We start from the raw sequence: 21,291 nt of genomic DNA on the forward strand, positions 1-21,291 counted from the left end.
AGTCCTCAGGGACGTAAGAACACCAGGGAGGGCCTTGCTTGGCAAGGAGAGTGGCAAAGGGGTGGAAAGCGCTCTGGAGCTTCTGTGCCCAGGCCCTACCTGAACTCTCGAGGGGAGCAGGAAAGAGACAGCTCCTAGATCCCAGCGAGCTGGCTGGGAGGCTCAAGTGACTGCCTGCTCAGGGGCTCCTGGGGCTCCTCAGGGCTGTTCACCTGTTGCTCTGTGCACTGACAGCCCCAACCCCAGCTGCTAACATTGCCTCGCTACAGCTACAACAACCCTGGCAGCCAAAAGGCACCAGATGGAATCTAGACACAGGAACCCTTTCCTGTGGGAGGGTTCCCATTTCCCTTTGCCTTTTGGGAGCGTGATGCTCCTGTCCACGGGGAACACCCTTTGCATTTTTCTCTCTTCCTCTGCTTATCTGCTCTTACCCTTAAATGCCTGTGCTCTTTCTTCCCCCACAGATCTAAACAGTCCCCCCTGCCCTTCCCACCAAGGCTGGCTGGCTCTGATAAGGTAGTAGCAGTCAGGTAGTTTGGGGGTTAGGACCCCCTCTGGGGTGTGGGCTGGGGTGCCCTGCTGGTATGTGCCCCAACAGGTTTTTCTCTATCAGCCTCTAAATCAGCCTGGAGCCTGTCTGACCTGTCCCCCCAGGGAGCTGGAGCCAAAGGCAGAGCCAGGTCAGAAGCTGTACTTAAAGACTGGGTTTCTATGGTCCCAACCTGGCCCCAGAAGGAAAGCACCACACAAAGCCTCTTGTGTCCAGTTGGGCTGCTGGAAGCTGAGCAGAATTCTCCCAGTGGGCTGGCTTCTGGAGGGAAAGATGCTTGAGAGGGAGGAGCTTGCCTTTGGGACCAGGTACAGCCCGGTCCTCTCCCACATTTGGGAGGGGCCAGAGCCCGAGGCGACAGCTGGGCTGGCTTCTAGAGAGGTCATCTGACTGGCTGCCCGGCCTGGGCTGCACACGCGCTCTCTCCTCTAGCAGACCACACAGAAGCTGGTGCCGACACAGGCAGCTAGCTGCCAGGCTATGACGACTGCCATCTCGCCCCTGGCACCTCTGGGTAAGCACTGGACCTGGGCCCTCTGGGGGAAGGGAGGGGAAAAAATCTTGTTGATCCCTTGGGAGAGGGAGAAAGTTTTCTTTTTCTAATGTGAGTGCTTGCTGCCTTGTCTAGGCACCCATGTACCCAAAGGAACACACACATCAGCCCCACTGACCTGAAGATCACTGCCAGAGACTCCAAAGGTGAAAGGTGGGCAGCAGGTAGGCAGCCAGATGGGCAGGGGGCAGGGGCTTCCTCCTGGGCTGGGGCTGAAGGTAGGGAGGTGTTTTAGGAGTTGTTCTTTCCCACTCCATATACTTTATCCTGCTACCCTGCCTCACTTCCCCTGCACCGCTGCAGGAACACCTCACCAGGCCCCCAGAAGGAAGGGATGTGTAATCTCAGAGGGGGGTCATCCACTGGAGACCAAAGTTTGGGAGCCTAAGGACCCACTTTGGAGTCAGAGAGGGTTTGTTTGATGCTATTTCTAGCAGCATTCCCCCTTTTTTTTATTTTTAACATTTTATTTATTTATCTGAGAGAGAGAGAGAGAGAGCTCGCACACATGTACAAGCTGGTGAGAGGGGCAGAGAGAGAGGGAGAGGAAGAAGCAGGCTCCCCACTGAGTAGGGAGCCCGATGCAGGGCTCGATCCCAGGACCCTGGGATCATGACCTGAGCTAAAGGCAAACAGTTAATCGACTGAGCCACTCAGGTATCCCTCTAGCAGCATTCTTAATCAATCCTTGCTTCCTGAAGAGGGGGTAAGAGGTGGGGAAGATGGGGGCCCCCCCATTGCCCCTCCATTTGGACTCCCAAACTTGCCAAGCAGGTTGATGTTCTTTTTTTTCTGCAATGTGGTGAAGGAACAGGAAGGACATGGGAGGTGGGCCCTAGGGGTCTGGGGATCATAAAAGAGGCCCAGAGGGTCAGGAAGTTCTTGTCAGGTGGCTTCTGTTTCCTTCCTCGGGAGAGCTAGCCATACCATGTCTGTGACCAGCGGGAAGACCAGACCATCCCTGACCCAGGAGATCCTCAGCCACCTGGGCCTTGCCAACAAGGTAGGGGCTGTGGTTGCTGGGATCGTTGTTACTACATCAGCTCTCGGGCTGTGAGAGGATGAGGGATGGGAATAGGAGAGCAGGCCCTGAGACCATGTCAAGGGCCATGCTGGGGCACTGGGACAAGATCTGTGCGGATCTGAGATGCTCCTCCAGCCCCCTACCCCTCACCCTCTTACAGACTGCAGCCTGGGGAACCCTGGGCACCCTCAGGACATTCTTGAGCTTCAGCGTGGACAAGGATGTGCAAAGGCTGCTGAGGGCCATTGCAGGCCAAGGTGAGCCCCTTTCCCTCTGCACGGGGGAATACATCCTTTAGAAACCAGTCTGCAGACTAGGAAGGACCTCGGAAGGAGGAAGTGACGTTGTTCAATAAATGTTTGTGGAATGCCTTAATTCTCGTATATCAAGTACCATGGGAGGTATGTCATTCCCATTCTTAGGACACCCTTGTGAGGTAAGTCTTATTTCTATTTTACAGGTGAGGGAACAGGCTTGGTGAGATAAAGAGGCTGGTTCAATGTCACACAGCTCATAATGGCAGGGCTGGGATTCTAATCTAAGTCCATGATCACCAAGCCATTTCTCCCTCCACCTTCTTCTGATTTTGGGTCAGGTTCACATGTCATTTTGAATCTATTTGCATCTTCTTATTTTTATTTTTATTTATATATATATTTTTTGGAGGGGGGAGAAAGTGTGTTGTGAGTGGTAGGGGGAGGGGCAGAAGGAGAGGAAGAGAATCTTAAGCAGATTCCCTTCTGAGCCTGGAGCCCAGTGTGGGGCTTGATCCCACAACCCTAAGATCATGATCTGAGCTGAAATCAAGAGTTGGATGCTTAACCGACTGAGCCATCCAGGCACCCCTGCATCTTCTTTTGAGGCTGAATGGAAGTGGGGAGGGCACTTGGGTGACTCCCAACTTGGGTTGAGCATCTCCCTTTGGCTTAGATCATGATCCCAGGGTCCTGGGATCGAGTCCCGTGTTGGGCTCCCTGCAGGGAGCCTGCTTCTCCCTCTGCCTGTGTGTCTGCCTCTCTCTGTGTCTCTCATGAATAAATAAATAAGATCTTTGAAGGGAAAAAAAAAAAAAAAAAAAGGAAGTGAGGGTGTTGTAGTCCCTACCCCGTCCTGCACAGCTCTTTCCTGGATCTTTTCCTCTCTTCCCCTGGAGGCTTCAAGTCCAATGAGGCAGGGGGATCCCTGCCCCTAAAGACTCTCTTGGGTCTTGGCGAGCTGATAGCCCAACCCTCATCTGGGTTCAGGTGTGGACTGCAGTGCCATCATGGGCGTGTTGACCAACAGGACCAGAGAGCAAAGGCAGCTCATCTGTCGAGCCTTCCAGGAGCGCACCCAGCAGGTGAGGCCACTGACTTACCAGAGCCCCCTCCCTGGAAGACTTGGACAGCCATAGCAGCTGAGAGAGGGACAGCTGGTGCTTCTGGCCTTAGAAAGACACCAGCCAAATATCCCCAAACCTCCCCACGCATCTGGGGCCCTCTGTATCATGCCTCTTCTCTGCCATGGGGGTCATCTGTTGTAGGACCTGCTGAAGTCCCTGCAGGCAGCACTCTCTGGCAACCTTGAGAGGATTGTGATAGCTTTGCTGCAGTCTGCAGCCCAGTTCGATGCCCAGGAATTGAGGACAGCCCTGAAGGTACCAGGAGAGAAGGCTCGCTGGGTGTCTAGGAAGTAAGAACCACTGAGGGGAGGAGGGAGTTGACTGACTTGCCTTTGCCCACCCCAGAGGAATCGATTTGGCAGAGGCCCTCTTTAAACAGCCCATATGGACCCCTAGAAGGACAGGTGGTGGCCTCTGCTCTCTGCCATTCTAATGACATGCCTCAGCGTCAGAGTGACCTCCCCGCATCTTGTAGAACTCAGGTCCTGCTGAGGATGTGGCCCTGGAAATTCTTGCCACCCGAAGTGCACCCCACCTGCAGGAGTGCCTGACGGTCTACAAACAGAGTAAGAGCGGAAGGAGAGGGGAGAGGGGATGGCAGGGCAGTCCCCCCTCTCTGGCACTCCCTACAGGCAAGCATCCAGCAATATTCCTTCTGAGTCTCTCCGCCCACCCACCCTTGCCAATTCTGTCTCCCCAGGGCAAGAGCCAGATATGATCATTAAAGAAAGAGAAGCAGGGTTCCTGGGTGGCTCAGTCGGTTAAATATCTGCCTTCAGTTCAGGTCATGATTTTGGGGTCCTAGGATCAAGCCCCACATCTGGCTCCCTGCTCAGTAGGAGTCTGCTTCTCTCACCCCTCTAAATCTCCCCCCAACTCATGCTCTCTCCCTCAAATAAATAAAATCTTTAAAAAAAAAAAAAAAAAGAAAGGAAGGAAGGAAGGAAGGAAGGAAGGAAGGAAGGAAGGAAGGAAGGAAGGAAGGAAGGAAAGAGAAGCAACAATTAGCCATCTTAGTCTGGGGCTTCAGGGCAGATTCCAAGGTAATGACAATGTTGTGACAGTCCCAAGGGAACCCATGTCATCTTCCCAGCCCCTTCCAGATTCTGCCTTCATACCACATCCCAGACTAAATGGAGCCTTGCTACAGCCAGGGGGGGAAAGGTGGGGACCTAGTTTCTCTAAGTCATGGGTATTACCCCTCAGGCTCCTGTGTGGCTGCCACATCCCTCACCCACTGATTGCTAACTGGCCTTTTCTCATTCTCATCTGGTGTCCATTCTTGGCCTGCCTTAATCCCTCTCCTACTTCTCACTTCTTGCTTCTGCTTTTCTTTTCCCTCTCTTCTTTCACATCTTCACATCCTTCCACCTCACTTCTCCTTGGCTCCAGAAAGGGGGCCAGGCCCTAGCCATCTGGCTTCATAATGTGGGTTTTCATACCCCCCTTGACTGCCTGTCTACCCCTGGAATAACAGATGCCCCCTTCTCCTAGCAGGTTGGCACCCCGTGATGCATGGGTTACTCACAGCTTAGGGATGTTTTCAGGGTGGCCACGATGGTGCTTCTGCCTTACATCTTGGGAACCAGCAGCCATCCAAGCCACCCCAAGCAGGAGATGGCAGTGTAGGCAAGGCACAGTGTGTTGGGCATTGAACAGGGAATGTCTACACTGGGAAAAACTGAGAGGATTCAGAGAGGTCCTGACCCCACCCCAGATTTCCAGGTAGAGGCTGAGGAAGACATCAAATCTGAGACCAGTGACATCTTGCAGGAACTGCTCTTGGCCCTGGCCAAGGTGAGGAGGACTGGCCTGCAGGGGAGGGGCTGGGGGAGAGTGGAGAGCATTGCTCTGGTATGATTAGCAAGAGAAGTCTTTGAGGGGAGACCAGGTTTGGGTTGGTTGTCCTGGGGATAAAAAGCTACCCTCAGAGTCTTAAGAGAGTTTCTCCTAGGGGGTCCGTGACAGATACTCTGGAATCATTGACTATAACCTGGTGGAACAAGATGTCCAGGTGAGCAGGAGCGAGGAGTTTGCACAGCCATGCATGTAAGACATCCCCCTCTACCATATCATAGGCCAGTGACATATATATCCACTTGTCCTGCAAACCTCTCCTTGCCTCATTGACATGTGAGGACATGAAGTGTCAGGTAGTGACCATCTGAAGCCTATCACTCTTTAAGCCTCTGATTCCTGAACTAGCAGGAAAGAAGCTTGTCAATGGACAGATTCTCCTCTTGGACATTTCAGTGGGGGCACCCTCCTCAGAACTTCACTTGGAGATTATTTAATTCCTTGATTCCCGCAAATTGGGGAATTGAGCTATGAGGGCAGAACCCCTCCCTTAGCCCCATTCCTTTTTTATTTGTTTGTTTTAGCCATAAATAAAAGCAACTACTTTATAGGTTCAATTAAGCTTTTCCCTGCTGAATCCCATTTCCATCATCATGATGATGGATTTGGGGAACATTGCAACCATGGCTCCCCTGCCCCCAACCAATGATCCTGGTTTACTCCTCCTTCCCAGGCACTAAAACAGGCTGAAGCACCCAGCACAGAGGGCACGTGGGTCCTCATCTTCACCCAGCGAAATCTCGAACACCTCATCCGAGGTACACACGAAACTTCTTGTCTTCCTAGCTTACTCTAATAATGTTTTGGCTGAGGAAGATGGGGAGGGCTCCTCCTTCTCTGTGATAATCCACCCCTGTTCCCATTTATCTTTCTAACTACATCCCACACACAATACAAGTGTTTGATCAGTACCAGCGGTGTACCGGGCATGAGCTAGAGAAGACCGTCCAGAACCGTTTCCACGGAGATGCCCAGGCAGCTCTGCTCAGCCTAGGTAGGGCTGGCTCAGAATATGTGGGTTAAGCTCTCACCTGGCATGGGAGCTGTCTCTTCATCTCTCCCTCTTTGCTTCCAGCCTCAGTGATCAAGAACACACCACTGTATTTTGCTGATAAACTTCATCAAGCCCTCCAGGTGAGAGGGATGCCTCTTTTCCCTCCCTTTGGAACAAAAACTGGGGAGTGGGGGTGGGGGTGGGGGGTGGCATCTTCTGGGCAAGAGAGGAAGTTTCACACTGTTGCTGATGTAACTATCTGATCTCATATTTACTTTGTAAACATAGCAGCTCTCTTCTCCTAGGTTGACAAACTGCCTTGTCAAGAATAGAGGAGTGAGCTGGCGTTAAAGCTAAATTAGTTGACTCAAAAGGGCACGAAAACTAAAATTTTGGCCTAAGTGATATATAGGTGGCCAAATATAGGTATGAATTTGCTCTCTAAGACAGCACCTTGTCCAATTTCAGTTGTTGCCAGAATAATGATGGTGATAATGCAAGAGTAATGACAAGAGCCAGCATTTCTTGCTCATTGTTCTCCAGAGCCTATGATGAGCTCATTACACACATTTCAATTAATATTCACAGCCACACTCCATCCCTGTTTTATAGATGAAAAAACTGAGGTACAGAAAAGTTAAGTTCTTTGCCCAAGTTCATACAGCTAATGAACCATTTAGGCTTCCTATAAAACACGTATGGCTAATATAACATTGTATGTTATTTATACTGGAATTTAAAAATAATTAAAAATCACATATACCTAATGGTCTTCCAGGACATTTCACTGCATGTGTCAACTCCTGGTCTATAATATAGGTATTGGTCTGAACTACAAACTATACCATAAGAGTTCTTAGCGCTCAGGACCACCTTTCTCCACAATGGTCAGACTTTGCTATTCACACTTAAATTGGTGATTCCACAAACAGAATCCAGTCATTCTGCTCATTGAGCTAGGTCTCCTATTAGTACAACTGTCCCTAAAACCTATAAATTAAAAACTCACCCAAATTTTTAAGAAGATAAAATTAGTTATCATTTTGGCAGATGGCATAGCTTCTTGTGTACTAAGAAACCATCATGCCTTGTTGGCGGGTATTCAGAAGACAGTACATATATGCACTTGTTTCATCACCAGTGGAGATTTCAATTTTGACAGTAAATTTTCTAAATTCCTGTCATAAACAAACTTGTATTGAAGCAATAAATGATTATAATGTATAAATAATTTGTTTTTTTTTTAAAGATTTTATTTATTTATTCATGAGAGACACACAGAGAGAGAGGCAGAGACACAGGCAGAGGGAGAAGCAGGCTCCATGCAGGGAGCCTGATGTGGGACTAGATCCCGGGTCTCCAGGATCACGCCCTGGGCTGAAGGCGGCGCTAAACTGCTGAGCCACCCGGGCTGCCCACCAAACTTGTTTTAAAAAGGAAAAACTTCTGTCTTATTCTCTTGTGAGAAATATTTGAAAACATAGATTGTGACATATTTATTCAGAAAAGTGACATTCAGTGAAGGCTGATTCAGGAAAATTTGGACCAATCTGAACCATAGAATGAATGCGTATTAAAAGATCCTAGGGGGATCCCTGGGTGGCGCAGCGGTTTGGCGCCTGCCTTTGGCCCAGGGCACCATCCTGGAGACCCCGGATCGAATCCCACGTTGGGCTCCCGGTGCATGGAGCCTGCTTCTCCCTCTGCCTGTGTCTCTGCCTCTCTCTCTCTCTGTGTGTGACTATCATAAATAAATAAAAATTAAAAAAAATAAAAGATCCTAGGGAAGTATGAGTTGGCCAAGTACATTCTCAAGTAACAAGGTAAGAATTATGTTTAATGTAGGTTTGGTAGAAAGGGTGCTTGTGCACCAATGGGAATATTCAGTTAATGAGTGCCTTGCCCCAGTTCTACAACTTTGGAGTAGTAAGAGTTGGAAGACAGGAAGAATAGATACTGCAGAGCAATCAGCAGTTTTTACCACAATACAAGATTGATGATACATGAAATTGAAGATAAAGTAGCCAACAGGCACACTGACAATGAGGTCCAAATGAAATATGGCATCCTGTTGTTACTTCCTCATTTTCTTTTCTTTTTTTTCCATGGGAACTTATGATCTGTGTGGATGCCATAAAGGTGGGTATCAGGCAATTGTGGGAAGTCTCATGAGTCAAGTGCCAGGAAACTACTGGGAAAGAAGCTATTAGGAAATTGTGATAGCACCGGTGCACAGCCCATAACATAAATAGGAGTTTTGCAACCAAAGTTTTTATTTAGAAATCTCTCCTGATAACACATTTATTATAATCAGTTGTAACTAATGACTTCATACAATCAATTATGATTCATGATTTATAATTATAATTCACGTATTGTACCTTTATTTTTGAAACTGAACCCTCCACTACCTTCTTTAACCAAAAGGCAGGAGGCTTGGTGCGACAAGTGATGCTGAACCCCAGGAATCCAAACAGGAGAAACTGATGTATATAGATGGGGATGTGAGGTGGCCCTGGTAGGTCAGGCTCAGACCCTCCTGAGCGTCTGCTCACATGACCCTCCTGCCTATCAGGAAGTCACATGACCCTCCTGCCTATTAGAGCCCCAACAACTCATTTTGGGGATAGGCTGGTATATCCTCTTTGGACACTCACTACCCTGGAAGTTAAAAACTTCCTGGCTTTCATGCTGGAACTCTTTATGGGCAGCAAGTCTTTCCCATCTTTTTTTGAGTAACTGCCTTGGGAGCTGCCCACCACTGAGATCTTGAGGAATGAGGCTCTAAGCTAGTGACATGGCCAGAAAGAGAACTACCCCAGCCACTCCCACAGAGACTGATCTTTCCTGCTGCATACCTTCCATGAGGGTGGACAAAGATAAACTTTGCTCTTAGATAATGTACTCTTCTCTTTTCCCTGAACTCACACCTCACTTCCCCTTTCTATTTTTTTTTTTTTTGAAGATTTTATTTATTTAGTCATGAGAGACACAGAGAGAGAGAGAGGCAGAGACACAGGCAGAGTGACAAACAGGCTCCTCGCAGGGAGCCCAATGCGGGACTCGATCCGGGACTGCAGGATCACACCCTGAGCCAAAGGCAGACGCTCAGCTGCTGAGCCACCCAGGCGTCCCGCGCTTCCCCTTTCTAGAGTAATTTACCATCCTGTCCAGTCTCTACTCTGTGAGAATCTTGCCACCACCCTCCCCCCATTCTGTTTCTCCATCTTCCAGGACATCAAACCCAATTACCAAGTCCTGATGCGCATCCTTATCTCTCGAAGTGAGACTGACCTTCTAAGCATCCGAGCTGAGTTCAAAAAGAAATTTGGCAAGTCCCTCTACTCTTCTCTCCAGGTGAGACTTAGCTACTTCTTAACCTGGAGCCCCAGAGCTTCACCTCTCCCCTCCACTCTGCCCTCCCTGCACACCACCAAACATGTTCATGCTCTGGAGAACTCATGAGTTTTTGGTTAATTTAGTACACAGCTCTTGACATCAGACAGTTCTGGACCAGCACAAGGGAGGAAACAATACTTGGGCCATGGTGTCAGTGGGGTCTAACATTGGACTCTCCTGTCTGCAGGATGCAGTGAAAGGGGACTGCCGGTCAGCCCTACTAGCCCTATGCAGAGGTGAAGACATTTGAGGCCTCCCTGGAACACCATGACATTCAAGGATCTGAGATCCCCATGTGTGGCCAAGCATATACCAGCTGGGCCTCCAAATAGGATAACGCTTCATTGAGTATCACATGCTCCAGCTTCTTGTTGAGAGTAGAATTTGAAGTTTCTTTTGAATCCCTTAATTTCCTCATCTCAAAGTGATGCCTGCACCTGCGTCCCCAATCTCTGTCTTGGGTATAGGCAGCGCTTGGATGGTTTCTGCCCTACTCATCCTTCCCATACCCTGGCCAGACCATCTCACTGATTCTTGAATTCTTTTGGCAAACTTCACTGTTGTTTGTGTTCCCTGATTGAAGTTTGGGTGGAGCAGGACATGGGCTGGGAGGAGGCCTTAAAGTTGGAGGTGCCTTTGATGTGCGCTTGGATATTCAACAGGCTCTAGTGCTGCAACAAGCCCCTCACCTTGAAGTCCAACTCCCCCACCCCCGCCATTATTCTCTCTTCCCCAGGAAATTTCCGGGCAAAGTAAGTGAGAAACAGGAGCCCTATGAGGTCAGAAATAGAGGTAGCAAAGGGGGCCTGGATGGCTCAGTTGGTTAAGTGTCTGCCTTTGGCTCAGGTCATGATCCCAGGGTCCTGGGATGGAGTCCTGAGTCACGTTCCTGGTGGGAATCTGCCTCTCCCTCTATCTCCCCTCCTGCTCATGATCTCTCTCTCAAATAAATAAATACAACCCCCAAATTGCATCTTCCAAAGCAGGGACTTGGGGGTGGGGAGGAGCAGGCTTTGGTTCCCCCTGCTGGCCCTATTAGAAATGACAAGCAAAGCAACCCTCAGGGCCTCTATAACCTCCCCCATCTTTTTGCATTCCTTATTTGGGTCAAATACTTAACCCCACTGTTGCAGGGGAATGCAAACAACAGATCTCAAGAAAGAAGTTTTATTTCCAAACCCCTAGGAAAGCATTACAAATAATGGATATAGAAACCCATATCAAACCCTGAAACAATCGGGAGACAGGCCAGCAGGATCACCAATGACCCAGCCAGTCAGGGGTAGAAGCAGGGAAGATGCATTCTAGACAGGGACCTCACCCTGGAGCCTGAGTCTGTATATTAGTGTGACTGTACTGGGGAACAGGAGCTGGGAACTAGAAATCCTCACCCCATCAACCCCAATGTTGCCCTGGATGACCGGGAGGCAGAGAAGGTGGCAGCACATGAGGGCAGGATATTACTGAGTCTGACCTTGGCATTTACTGCCCGCTCTGATCCCCAACAGTCTATAAATGCGTTACCCTGCATATCTCAGGGCTTGAGCTGGGGGAGAAAGCAGAAGAGCTGTCACCTCTGAAAGAAGAGGCAGGGCAGCCCCAGCATCGGGCCAAGCTACAGGAGGACACAATCTGACTCTTGTTTCGGCCTCTGACGACGCTCCCCGACTGGACGTCCAGATGCGGCTCCTCTCCCCTGTATGGGATTTAACAATGGGTCACGCATCAGCCTAGAAGAGCAAAACGACAGAGATTCTAGATGGATGTAGGGCAGGATCAGGAGGGGAGTTGGGGAGAGAAAGGTAAAACGGGACCCACAGGAGAGGGACACTTTGAAGAGACGAGTTAGGAATCACAAGGCCAAGTGTGTGGACAGGGAGGAGCAAGGTGGAGCTCTGGGCCCCTCGGACCACCCCAGCCAGCAGCCCTCACCTGTGGTGAGGCCCGCACTGGTGCAGGCTGGACTGCTTGTTGCTGCTGGTACTCCTCTTGCTGAAGCCGCTGGGCCAGCTCCAAGTCACTGAGACCCAACGTGCCCTGTGGCTGTTGCTGGAGGGACAAGGCAATCAGGTAGTCCTAGAGAGAGGCAGGACAGAGCAAAAGTAGTGAGGTCACTGGGGCCTGGGGGCTATCCAGGCTGGCTTTAGGTTTCCAACCCATTTTTCTTCTTCAAATTCTCCAGTTTCTCCTCCAGGGCAAAACACATAGCCAAGTACATTATCTGTGGTGACATACTCCAAGTACCAAGGTGGTCTGAAGGTGACAGTTAAGGGGCACAGGTGTCATGTGTCACGATGTCTAGATGATGAAATGTGCATGCCACTTGCTTATGGTGAAGAGCTCATTAGAGGATGGGCTCTCTGCCCCCTTCCCACTGGCCCCACACACCTGGTCTACCTGCCGCAGCTCTTTGGGGGAGCCACTGCCCCCTCCTGCTCCGGGCCCTTTGCCCAGGGAATGGCTCAGGTGGAAGTCAGAGTCGCAGAAGCAGCTGTCACCATCCACATTGTGCAGGCTCTCCCACACCACTTGCTCTTCCTGCAGAAATCCCTGGTCAGTGACCAGTAGGTACAAGTGACTCTGCAGAGAGGAGGACAAAGTTTGTTGGTGGGGTAGGTGACGCAGAGGCACTTTACTGCCAGAGATCAGCTGAAATGCAGAGACCATTGCAATCGCCTATGGCGCTGCCTGGACCATGTCAGTGTGAGCACACACATCTTTTATGGCTGTGGGGAGAAGGAAGGGATGTCTGAGTGTATGCTCAGCTGGGTGTGAACATGGCAGTCCCTGTGGTCAAGTGGGAGTCCTTGGGGTGGGGGTCCCACACAAGATGCTGCTTCATACCCTACTTCCTGTGGTTCTCTGGGTTCATCTGATGGCTACCAGAATAAATCCTTTGAGAGTCAAAGACCTTTCCCTCATCCATTTAATTCCATTCCCTTGCTGGGAGAGGATTTTACTTTCCTGTCCCATTGAGGGCAAGCCTATTCCTTAAGGCTTGCTCTGGCCAGTGAGAAAGTAGCCAGACTGACACATGTCATCTCTAGGCAGAAGCATTAAAAGCTAGTGCATGGGGTACCTCTCTCTCTTTTCCCTTCCAGATTCCAGATTAAGGCTGTTTCGTCAGCCTGGGTCCCAGAGAGAAGACGATGCAGGACAGAATAGCAGCTAATCCACAATGGCCAGCCAGCATGAGAAATAAACCACAGGGATTTTAGGGGCCATTTGCTACCTGAGGTTAATCTAACTTATCCTGCCTGACACACTGACCCAGAAGAAAAAACCACAAATGATAGCACATCCCACGTCCCACCCCTGCATCTCTAAAATCTCATTACCTTGTGCTTAGTCATAGTGCTGAAGTGGTTGTTTCGGAAAAAGACACTAAGTTCACCCTCCTTGGCAGCTGCTGTTAGCTCGCACAGTCCATGGTAGGTCAGCTGTGCTGCAGTGGTCTCCAGGAACTGCTCTGCGATCAGGCCTGCCGGGAGGGCACAAAATTGGGGGATGAGGGGCTTAGCTTCAATACAAAGTCCACGTTAGGAAGAAGGATCCTCCAGATCCTTTGTCCCTGTCAAAAGCCCTAAGGAGGAGGATCCCACCTTGTGAAATCTCTTGAAGCCTGGCTGCATTCATTTATCCAACAAATCATTACTGAGTGGCCGCCCTGCACCAGGCACCGCTCTAGGTACTGAATGCAATGGTCAATCCCCCTGACTCTCCCTCGTGGGGTTCACACTCTAGTGGGATGTGGTGTGGGGGAGACAGACAATAAACAACAAACTGAAGTGGCCATCACTCCCTCCACATAAGATCTACAGAAAAGAAAGCAGGGATATTACCTTCTGTCACCAGGTTGGTGTCACTAGAGTGCTTGCAGGTGATGATCTTCTCCACCAGCTGGTTGTAACTCAGTTTCCCAACTGCACTCACAGCCTCAGGGCTCTGCATGGGCAGTGGGATGGGGTAGTAGCCAAATAATTGAGATCTTTTGGGAAAGGAAATGAAACAAGCCCACAGCATTGCAACCCTATAACCAAAGGTTATTGGGACGCCTGGGTGGTTCAGCGGTTGAGCGTCTGCCTTTGGCTCAGGGCGTGATCCCACTGTTCCGGGATCGAGTCCCACACTGGGCTCCCTGCATGGAGCCTGCTTATCCCTCTGCCTGCGTCTGCCTCTCTCTGTGTGTCTCTCACGAATAAACAAGTAAAATTAAACAACAAACAAAGGTTCTTGAAATTTTCCGGGTCTAAAGAACTGACCTATTTGTATAGGGTTTGCTTGTATTTGAATGTTACCCCTCCCCCCCAAAAAAAGGTTAAAATTCAAGGAATTCTGCACCAGGTCCAGCCTCTAAAGCCTATTCCCTTCCCAAGCCAATCTAATCCCTAACTCCCTAAACCCATCCCACAAAATTTGGCTTCTCTGTCAGTTTGAGCTGGGTAAGAGTCTCATTTGGGCGCCCCCCCCCCCTCACCTGTGGATCAACAAGCCAGCCATGGTACAGAGGTATGCCAAGGAGGTCAAAGATACTGCACTCAGGAGTATACTCAAAATCAGAGACCCCTGTGAATCGCACATTGACATCCAGCCCCGTGGCCAGCTTAGGCAACACTGTCATCGCGTCGTCCACATTCTAGGTTTAGAAAAGAAAATGATGACTGTATCACACCACCATGTTATACACCTTCAATTCACACAATGTTAGATGTCAGTTATATTCCAATAAAGCTAGGGGATAAAAAGGAGAAAACGATGGCTATTCTAGCCTCCCCTACCCCCTGACTCCTAGCTCCAGAAATAAAAAAATTAATCTCATTGCTTTTCTTCCCTCATTCTCTTACAGGCCATTCCATTCCTCTCTTGCCTCAACCCTTCTTTATCTTATATAAAGGAACATATTTTCTAGGACAGAGATATACTAGAAAGAAATCATAGTTCAAGGAACCTTCTTGAGAAGAAGGGCTTCTCTTCATAGCTTAGGTGTCCCGATACAAGCCTGCAAACTCCTGTATCCCCAGACGTTTGCCTCACCTGCTGAAAATTAAGCTGAAGTCCCTCTGACTTCTCCTGAGGCCTGATGGACAGGAGGCAGTCTCCTACAAGACAGAACCCCTTCATCAGCTCACCCCAACTGTCCCACAGCTGCTTCCTCTTCTTCTGGAGAATGGTTATGGAACACAGATTTTTACAGCTGTAAGGAGCCTTAAAATCTAATCCAGACCTTTCAATTCTTAGAGAAAGAAACAGACTCATGAAGGTGAAAGGCCCACCCAAGGTCACACTAAAAGCTCAGAGCAGAAGTAGGGTTTCAATCCCAGACTCCTGACACCTTGATCTTTGCTTTTCATTCCCCAGCCTTGCAGAGAAGCCCTGTAGACCTTCATCCTCCCTGCCACATCAGAGCCCCAAATGCGCAGTTGCCCAATATTCTGGATTTCTGGCTGAGTGGAAAGTGTAAGCTCTTGAACCTTCTGTGTAATTCCTCTCCAAGGTTTAGTCACTCACCAAGATGGGCCATGAGCTCATCTGATGTAATCACTTCCTTCTGGGGGGGCAGCTTCACCTGGAGGCAGAAAGGGTGGCCAAGGCCATGTGTATATTCAGAGAGCACTGAAGGAGAAAAACATAGAAGGACAGGGGGGAAGGGGAGGGCGTGGTGGGAAAGCGGGCTTGCAACTAGAGTGAGGGAATGAATGTGAAGAACTGTAAGGCATTTCCATTTGCCAGACAGTAGAAGATACAAGAGTAGGACAGAGAATTGTTTTGTTTTGTCTTGTTTTCATGAATAGCTTATCTCACTTGTTCAAGCTGGAGATATACAGAGAATAATCTGGAAAGTTTTGCCTGGTCTGAGAACAGCAGGATCATCAAGGAGATGGGTCAGGGAAGAGGACTCGCCCTAGCAATTTCTGAGCTCCCATCCAAACTCTCTTACCTTCCACTGAAGAAAGAGGATGTTCATGATGGCAAGGAGAGGACAAGGGCCATTAGTGCTCTGGGTGATGATGGGTGTCCGTTCTCCCTTCCAGGGGATCCACTTTACACAGTAGAAATCTAGCTCAGGCTGTCGGGCCCTAGGGGGCAGGGGAAGCTCCTGCCTGGAGCATGCTCCCACTGTCTCTACTTCAGGCTGTGTCCCGTGGGCTGGCCCCAGTTGCCCTGAACTAGCATCAGGTGGAGGGGACTCAAGGTGATCCTGGCCCTCGGCCAGCAGCAAAGCGTGGCCTACTGGCTCCTGTTCTCCAGCTGCCCCATCTCCAGTATCCTTGTCCTGGGGGTGCTCATCCGGTTGTGACAGGACCTCACGGTTTTCAGGGCTGACTGCTTCTGTAATCCTGCCCTCACCAGCGGCTGAATGCTCAGGTTGATGGTGTTCCATGGTCAGAATAGGTCAACTGAAGGGCACCAAAAGACTTTCCTGTCCTCAGGGAGTTACCTAATCTAGGCTTGGTATGTAAAAAAGAGACCAATCAAATAAGAAGAAAGTCATTGGGCTGGAAAGCAAATAGATCCAGAAAAGTCTTGTCAAAGGACTATAGTATGGAAGGCTAGATAATGTCTATCTAGTCACTCCTGGCTACAGGGTGTATGTCTTTCTCAGTTGGGTAAACAGAAGGGCCCCAGCCTGAGCTCTTCACCTCTAAGTTGCTGTGACCACATGGAACCAATGAGGGTACAGGGCTTTCAGGTTGAAAGGCAGGATTCTGATGGGATTGAAGTCATTGGAAGGAGTCAGCTTCCCTGAAACGATAAGATCAAGAAATGGAAAAAAGTTGGAGAGAAAGGGAAAGTAAAAGGAGAAAGAAAGGAAAAAGACAGAGCAAGAGATGTTAAAACTGTACAGCTGACCCCTGAACAACAGGGGTTTGAATTGGGCAGGTCCACTATCCGCGGACTTTTTTCAGTAAATATATGAACGGTAATGTAAATGTATTTTCCTTATGATTTTCTTTTTTTGTTGCTGAAGTATAGCTGATACACGATTTACATTAGTTTCAGTTGTATTCTTTAGGATTTTAAAATATTATTTATTTATTTATTCATAAGAGACACACAGAGAGGCAGAGACACAGGCAGAGGGAGAAGCAGGCTCCCTCCAAGGAGCCTGATATGGGACTTGATCCCAGGGGTCCCGGGATTATGCCCTGAGCCAAAGGCAGATGCTCAATTACTGAGCCACCCAGGTGCCCCCTTATAGTTTTCCTACTAACATTTCCTTTTCTTTAGCTTACCTTATTGTAAGAATGTAGTATATAATACATATAGCATAAAAATATGTGTCAACTGACTGTTGTTTATGTTTTTGGTAAGGCTTCCAGTCAACAGTAGGCTATTAGTTCAGTTTTTAGGGAGTCAAAAGTTATACATGGATTTTCAACTGTATGAATGGTCAGTGTCCCTAACCCCTGTGTTGTCCAAGGGTCAGCTGTATTCATGGTTATTAATACAGTGATCTGTAGCTCACCCTGTAATAGGCGTCAGGTTGGTAACCCCCACCATAGCCAGGATGGTGATAATTCCTCTGCCCCATACCAAACCCCACCACCCTGGCTGTTCACAGATCCTCCAGAGCACACACAAGTATCCTTGGGGTTACCTTTTCTCCTCTTCACCCCAAGGGAAAAAAGATTTAACAGTCACAGAGTGTTTGGGGTGAAGAGCGGAGGTAGAGCTGGATAGTTTCATGCCCCAAAAGAGGAAACACCAGTGAGAAAGAAGCCTTTTTCCTCAAAGGACTCTATTAAACTTTACACAATCCTGAACCACAGCAAAAAGGTTTTGGAGGGGCTTCCTGTGGGCCAGAGAGGGGAAATGTAGGCCAGGGGGGACTTGAATCAGACTGGTTCTGGCAAGTAACTTCAGATTAGGGTACAAAGCCTGCTCCCCCGCAAATTCTGACAGTTAACTCTTGACAGCAGGAATTGAGGTATCAACTTCTCTTCAGTTCCCCTCTGCTCCCTTAAATTACCTAAACCTAGAGATACTCTCTTGCCCACTCTTTATATAGATGTGAAAATGCTGATTATTGATTTATACAAGAAATACTCCCTTGTGGGGTGCCTTGGTGGCTCAGTTGGTTGGGCTGCCAACTCTTGATTTTGGCTCAGGTCATAATCTCAGGGTTGTGAGATCAGGCTCTTGTGTGTCAGGCTCCATGCTCAGTGGGGAATCTGCTTGGGGATTCTTTCTCTCCCTCTCCCTCTGCCCCTTCCCTCCACCGAGTTCTCTCTCTTTCTCAAATAAATAAGAAAATCTTTAAAAAAGAAGAAAAAGAAATACTCCCTTGTGATGAGCACTGGGTGGTGTATGGAAGTGTTGAATCACTATACTGTACACCTGAAACTAATATAACACTGTACATTACACTGGAATTAAAATAAAAACTTAAAAAAAAAAAAAAGAAATACTCCCTCTACATTCATCTACCTACTCTGCGTATGTTCTTTCTATTCCCACCCAGGTCATGTAAACCCTAGACCTGTTTAACCTGCTCTCTATCAGCACTAAGCATCGAGTCCAACATAGACATTTAATTAAGGCCGTAGATAGCAAACAATAAAAAGCCATAAACGCTGTCCCCTGGAAAACATCTACCTTCAACTTCTTAGTTCTGCTGTCCCCTTTACTTGGGGTCAGAAATCCTGTCTTCTCTCCTGCTCCCTCCTACTTTGACACTATGCTTCCTTCCTGTAAAGTGGCAGGAATTCAGGGCTAGGTTAAGGCCTGGGAGATGAAGTTGAGAGACAGAAAAGTTATCAGCAGAAGCCTAGTCACCCAAATTGATCCTCCTCCTGATTCAAACATAATTCATGATAGCTGCCTCTCATTTACATGTTAATTTAGAATCAGACTAGCAAAAATTGCCTGCACACTTTACACTTTGCTTTCCCTCTCTCTCATCTCCTTTTTTCCTCTCCTCCCCAACGACAGTGTGGCTGAGCCTTGGAAACAGAGGCCAGAGCTTGGGAAAGTTAAAAGAGCTTGGAGAAAAGCAGCGTGCGTTTCTTATCTTTTCCGTCCAGTGCTAGAAATTATCAATAATTAAGTGGGAGTTGGGCAGCTAGCTGGCGAGGGGGATGAGCCGAAAGAGACCCGGAGCTGGGTCTTGGAGAAACTGGGCAAAGCTAACTGGGCTAAGTCTTAAGAGGGGCAGGAGACGGAATGGAGGATTTCTACTCTACAAAGTGCCCTCCCCGTGGGTGGGCACCAGTATGTCAGCATAGGAAAGGATGAGGGGGGAGGGCACTACAACAAATCAGGATTTTGTTCTTTTCCTCTTCTTTTCTCAAGTCCCATGCATTCTTCCTGCTGGAATTATCCTCTGGTGGTGGGTGAGATAGTTAAAATAGCCCTGGCCCCTCCCTTGCACCGGCAGTAAATAGCCAAAAGTTGGAAGAAGCATATAAAATGGGTAGGTAGCTTCACTAAGACACACGCACCCCCAGGTACTTTTGCACTTGTAATCTTCTCAGTCTGACCCAAATCTTCATTCTGGTTTAAAATTTTGCCCCTCCCCCCAAAAAATAAAATAAAAATTTGCCCCCAAGTAAGTCAACCATGCCCTCCCATGCCCTGCCTATTAACTTGCAAGCGAGAGGGGGAAGTTTTCATTAAAAGAAGTAAATGAAGGCACCAAGCCCACCCCTTTTACATCTTCCTCCTGCCTTAGCTCCTCTCAAAATCCAAACTTGTAGAGACCAAAAGTGGAGAGGGACAGTCCGCGTCATCTCCCCAGAGCTGCAGAGGAAAAAGAGAACTGGGGGGAGGGGGCGGGGGAGGTAAAGGAAATGGTTAGAAGAAAGTTTTTACCTTAAAGAAGTGGGTGCTGTTCCAGGACTGAGAGGAGGGTCCGGAAGGGCTATTCAGTCAGGAAGGTGGCTACAACGAGGGGCGCTACGGCTACCGCAGCCCCAGCTGCCTTCCAGCTGTCAAGGCCAGAGCTTACACAGGTCTACACAGGTTTACAAGCAGCTGTCCTGGCGTGGTCGTGGCCACTTCCGGGCTCACATCCACGACTGGGGTCACCAGAGAAGGGTGGAGGCAGGCAGGAGTGCAGCCCAGGTGCTCCCAGGTCGCTCGGAGCGTCTTCAGGATTCCTGAGTGGCTGAGTCTAGGGCGTGCGCTCCAGGCCCTGACTCCGAGCTAATTTTCAAAGGAAGTTTGTGGTTTTTCTTTTTTCTTTCTTTCTCTCTCTCTCTCTTTCTCTCTCTCTCTTTTTTTTCCCATGGGACAAAGAAAAATTAGTCAAGGACAAGCTCCCTGGAGAAGGAGGGACTTGCCCAGCACTGGAGATTTTCTATCAGGGCTTTCTGACCTGGTCAGCAGCTTGGTGATTAGCAGTGAGGGAGAGAGAAACAAGGAGAGAAAAACAACAGACCCTTTCTCTTCCCTCCGCCTGCCTCTGAAAGGGACGGAGCGCTTGTGCCTCTCTGGTGAGAAGAGGGAAGAGCAAGTGCCCTTGCGGAGCGTGGGGAGGAGCAGGGCTGGACAGCAGCAGCTGGTTGGATTTGAGCTTTCTCCGTGGATATGGCAGGCCTTTGGTCTGGACCCACAGAAGCAGTGCCAAAGAGCACGATATTTGCATATTTATTCATTTAAAGTAAAAAGAAATTCTGCTATTTTCTAAGCCTTTATGTATCTTTTTTTTTTTTTTTTTTTCCCCTTAGAAATGGACCTGGTTGGGCTGTGCCCCTGGAGGTCCTCTACACGACTCCCCAGACTCTGGGAAGACAAGGAGAGAACTAGCCGAGCAAGCAGGAGATCTAATACCCCTGGGCTCTGGTCCTCTGTCCCAACACAGGCCTCACCTCCTTTCAACTTCTGGGGTGGGCGTGGGGAGGGGAGAGCAGGAAAAGCTGGCAGTAAGAAATCCAGGGAGGGTCGGTAAGGGAGGGGCATTTGATGATCAGTTCACGTATTGGCAGCACCCTACACCACCATGGGGCTGGAAGGTGGCAGTTAGGGGAGGCTGGAACCCAGCTCCACATTCTGAAGGGCCCTCCTCCCTTGACTTACAAGGCTACTGCAGGATGAAACTTCAAGCAGCTCTGAAGGCTGAAAGGGCAGTTTGAGCAATTAGGGAGGCAGGGAGCAAAAACCCCAGGTTACAACCGTCCATGAGGAGGCATTTGCCAAGGCTGTAGACAGACGGGCTACTGGGCGGTAAAGTAGCAGCAGGAGTCGGCAAGAGGCCGTAGGTATTAGGTGAAGAAGAGGGGTCGAAGGTGATTCTAATGTTTTTATAACACGGACAGCAGAAAATTGGCGGCAGTGGGTCCGTTTGGTAAAGGGGAGAATTCGAGAAAGGCAGGCTAAGCTGTTTTTGCCTTGTGTAATTTAAGATGCCAGCCAGATGCTCGATGTAATCTATGGAAAGATGCTATACTTAGCCCGACTCGAGAGATGCCACCAACGCAGGTTACTGTGACACATATACATTTCTCTGTCAAATGAGTAATCTCGGAAAATTATTCTCTCCTCGATTCTTACAGCCATTTCGGAGCTGCCGGACTACGTTTCCCAGGAC

The 21,291-nt window shown here is 49.0% G+C and overlaps 2 protein-coding genes across 16 annotated transcripts; one reads left to right on the top strand and one right to left on the bottom strand.

Moving 5' to 3' along the window:
- Positions 1 to 890: 890 nt before the first annotated feature.
- Positions 891 to 16,855, top strand: ANXA9 (annexin A9). Of its 9 annotated transcripts, none has more exons than XM_038562185.1 (14): positions 896 to 1,067; positions 1,182 to 1,270; positions 2,022 to 2,109; positions 2,291 to 2,387; positions 3,375 to 3,469; positions 3,653 to 3,766; positions 3,987 to 4,077; positions 5,229 to 5,308; positions 5,466 to 5,525; positions 6,042 to 6,126; positions 6,267 to 6,362; positions 6,444 to 6,502; positions 9,597 to 9,719; positions 12,863 to 16,854. In XM_038562185.1, exons 3-14 carry the CDS (start codon positions 2,035 to 2,037, stop codon positions 12,872 to 12,874), a joined length of 987 nt encoding a protein of 328 aa, XP_038418113.1. In that variant the 5' UTR covers positions 896 to 1,067; positions 1,182 to 1,270; positions 2,022 to 2,034; the 3' UTR covers positions 12,875 to 16,854. The 9 variants fall into 9 exon arrangements, with proteins under 9 accessions (XP_038418115.1, XP_038418111.1, XP_038418110.1 ...); XM_038562184.1 differs by lacking the exon at positions 12,863 to 16,854 and adding an exon at positions 9,949 to 12,669 and having other exon boundaries at positions 898 to 1,067; XM_038562183.1 differs by lacking the exon at positions 12,863 to 16,854 and having other exon boundaries at positions 892 to 1,067; positions 1,996 to 2,109; positions 9,597 to 12,669.
- Positions 8,618 to 21,291, bottom strand: MINDY1 (MINDY lysine 48 deubiquitinase 1). Of its 7 annotated transcripts, none has more exons than XM_038562176.1 (11): positions 21,255 to 21,271; positions 16,403 to 16,505; positions 15,700 to 16,210; positions 15,270 to 15,327; positions 14,796 to 14,860; positions 14,239 to 14,397; positions 13,604 to 13,706; positions 13,100 to 13,242; positions 12,150 to 12,341; positions 11,694 to 11,837; positions 8,618 to 11,457 (listed from the first exon to the last, which is right to left on the bottom strand). In XM_038562176.1, exons 3-11 carry the CDS (start codon positions 16,141 to 16,143, stop codon positions 11,377 to 11,379), a joined length of 1,389 nt encoding a protein of 462 aa, XP_038418104.1. In that variant the 5' UTR covers positions 16,144 to 16,210; positions 16,403 to 16,505; positions 21,255 to 21,271; the 3' UTR covers positions 8,618 to 11,376. The 7 variants fall into 7 exon arrangements, with proteins under 7 accessions (XP_038418104.1, XP_038418103.1, XP_038418107.1 ...); XM_038562175.1 differs by lacking the exon at positions 21,255 to 21,271 and adding an exon at positions 19,575 to 20,408; XM_038562179.1 differs by lacking the exon at positions 21,255 to 21,271 and adding an exon at positions 19,575 to 20,396 and having other exon boundaries at positions 15,700 to 15,705.

Source organism: Canis lupus, chromosome 17, assembly GCF_011100685.1.
Source record: "Canis lupus familiaris isolate Mischka breed German Shepherd chromosome 17, alternate assembly UU_Cfam_GSD_1.0, whole genome shotgun sequence".
NCBI classification, from domain to species: Eukaryota; Metazoa; Chordata; class Mammalia; order Carnivora; family Canidae; genus Canis; species Canis lupus.

Excerpts from the sequence above, each read along its gene's own strand:
- ANXA9 (XM_038562183.1), top strand. The coding sequence starts at position 2,035 with ATGTCTGTGACCAGCGGGAAGACCAGACCATCCCTGACCCAGGAGATC. Across the intron at positions 3,470-3,652 it reads TCCAGGAGCGCACCCAGCAG|GACCTGCTGAAGTCCCTGCA; the intron begins GTGAGGCCACTG and ends CATCTGTTGTAG. Across the intron at positions 6,363-6,443 it reads GGCAGCTCTGCTCAGCCTAG|CCTCAGTGATCAAGAACACA; the intron begins GTAGGGCTGGCT and ends CTTTGCTTCCAG.
- MINDY1 (XM_038562174.1), bottom strand. The coding sequence starts at position 16,143 with ATGGAACACCATCAACCTGAGCATTCAGCCGCTGGTGAGGGCAGGATT. Across the intron at positions 13,243-13,603 it reads CACCAACCTGGTGACAGAAG|GCCTGATCGCAGAGCAGTTC; the intron begins GTAATATCCCTG and ends CCCTCCCGGCAG. Across the intron at positions 11,458-11,693 it reads CAGTGCGGGCCTCACCACAG|GGGAGAGGAGCCGCATCTGG; the intron begins GTGAGGGCTGCT and ends AATCCCATACAG.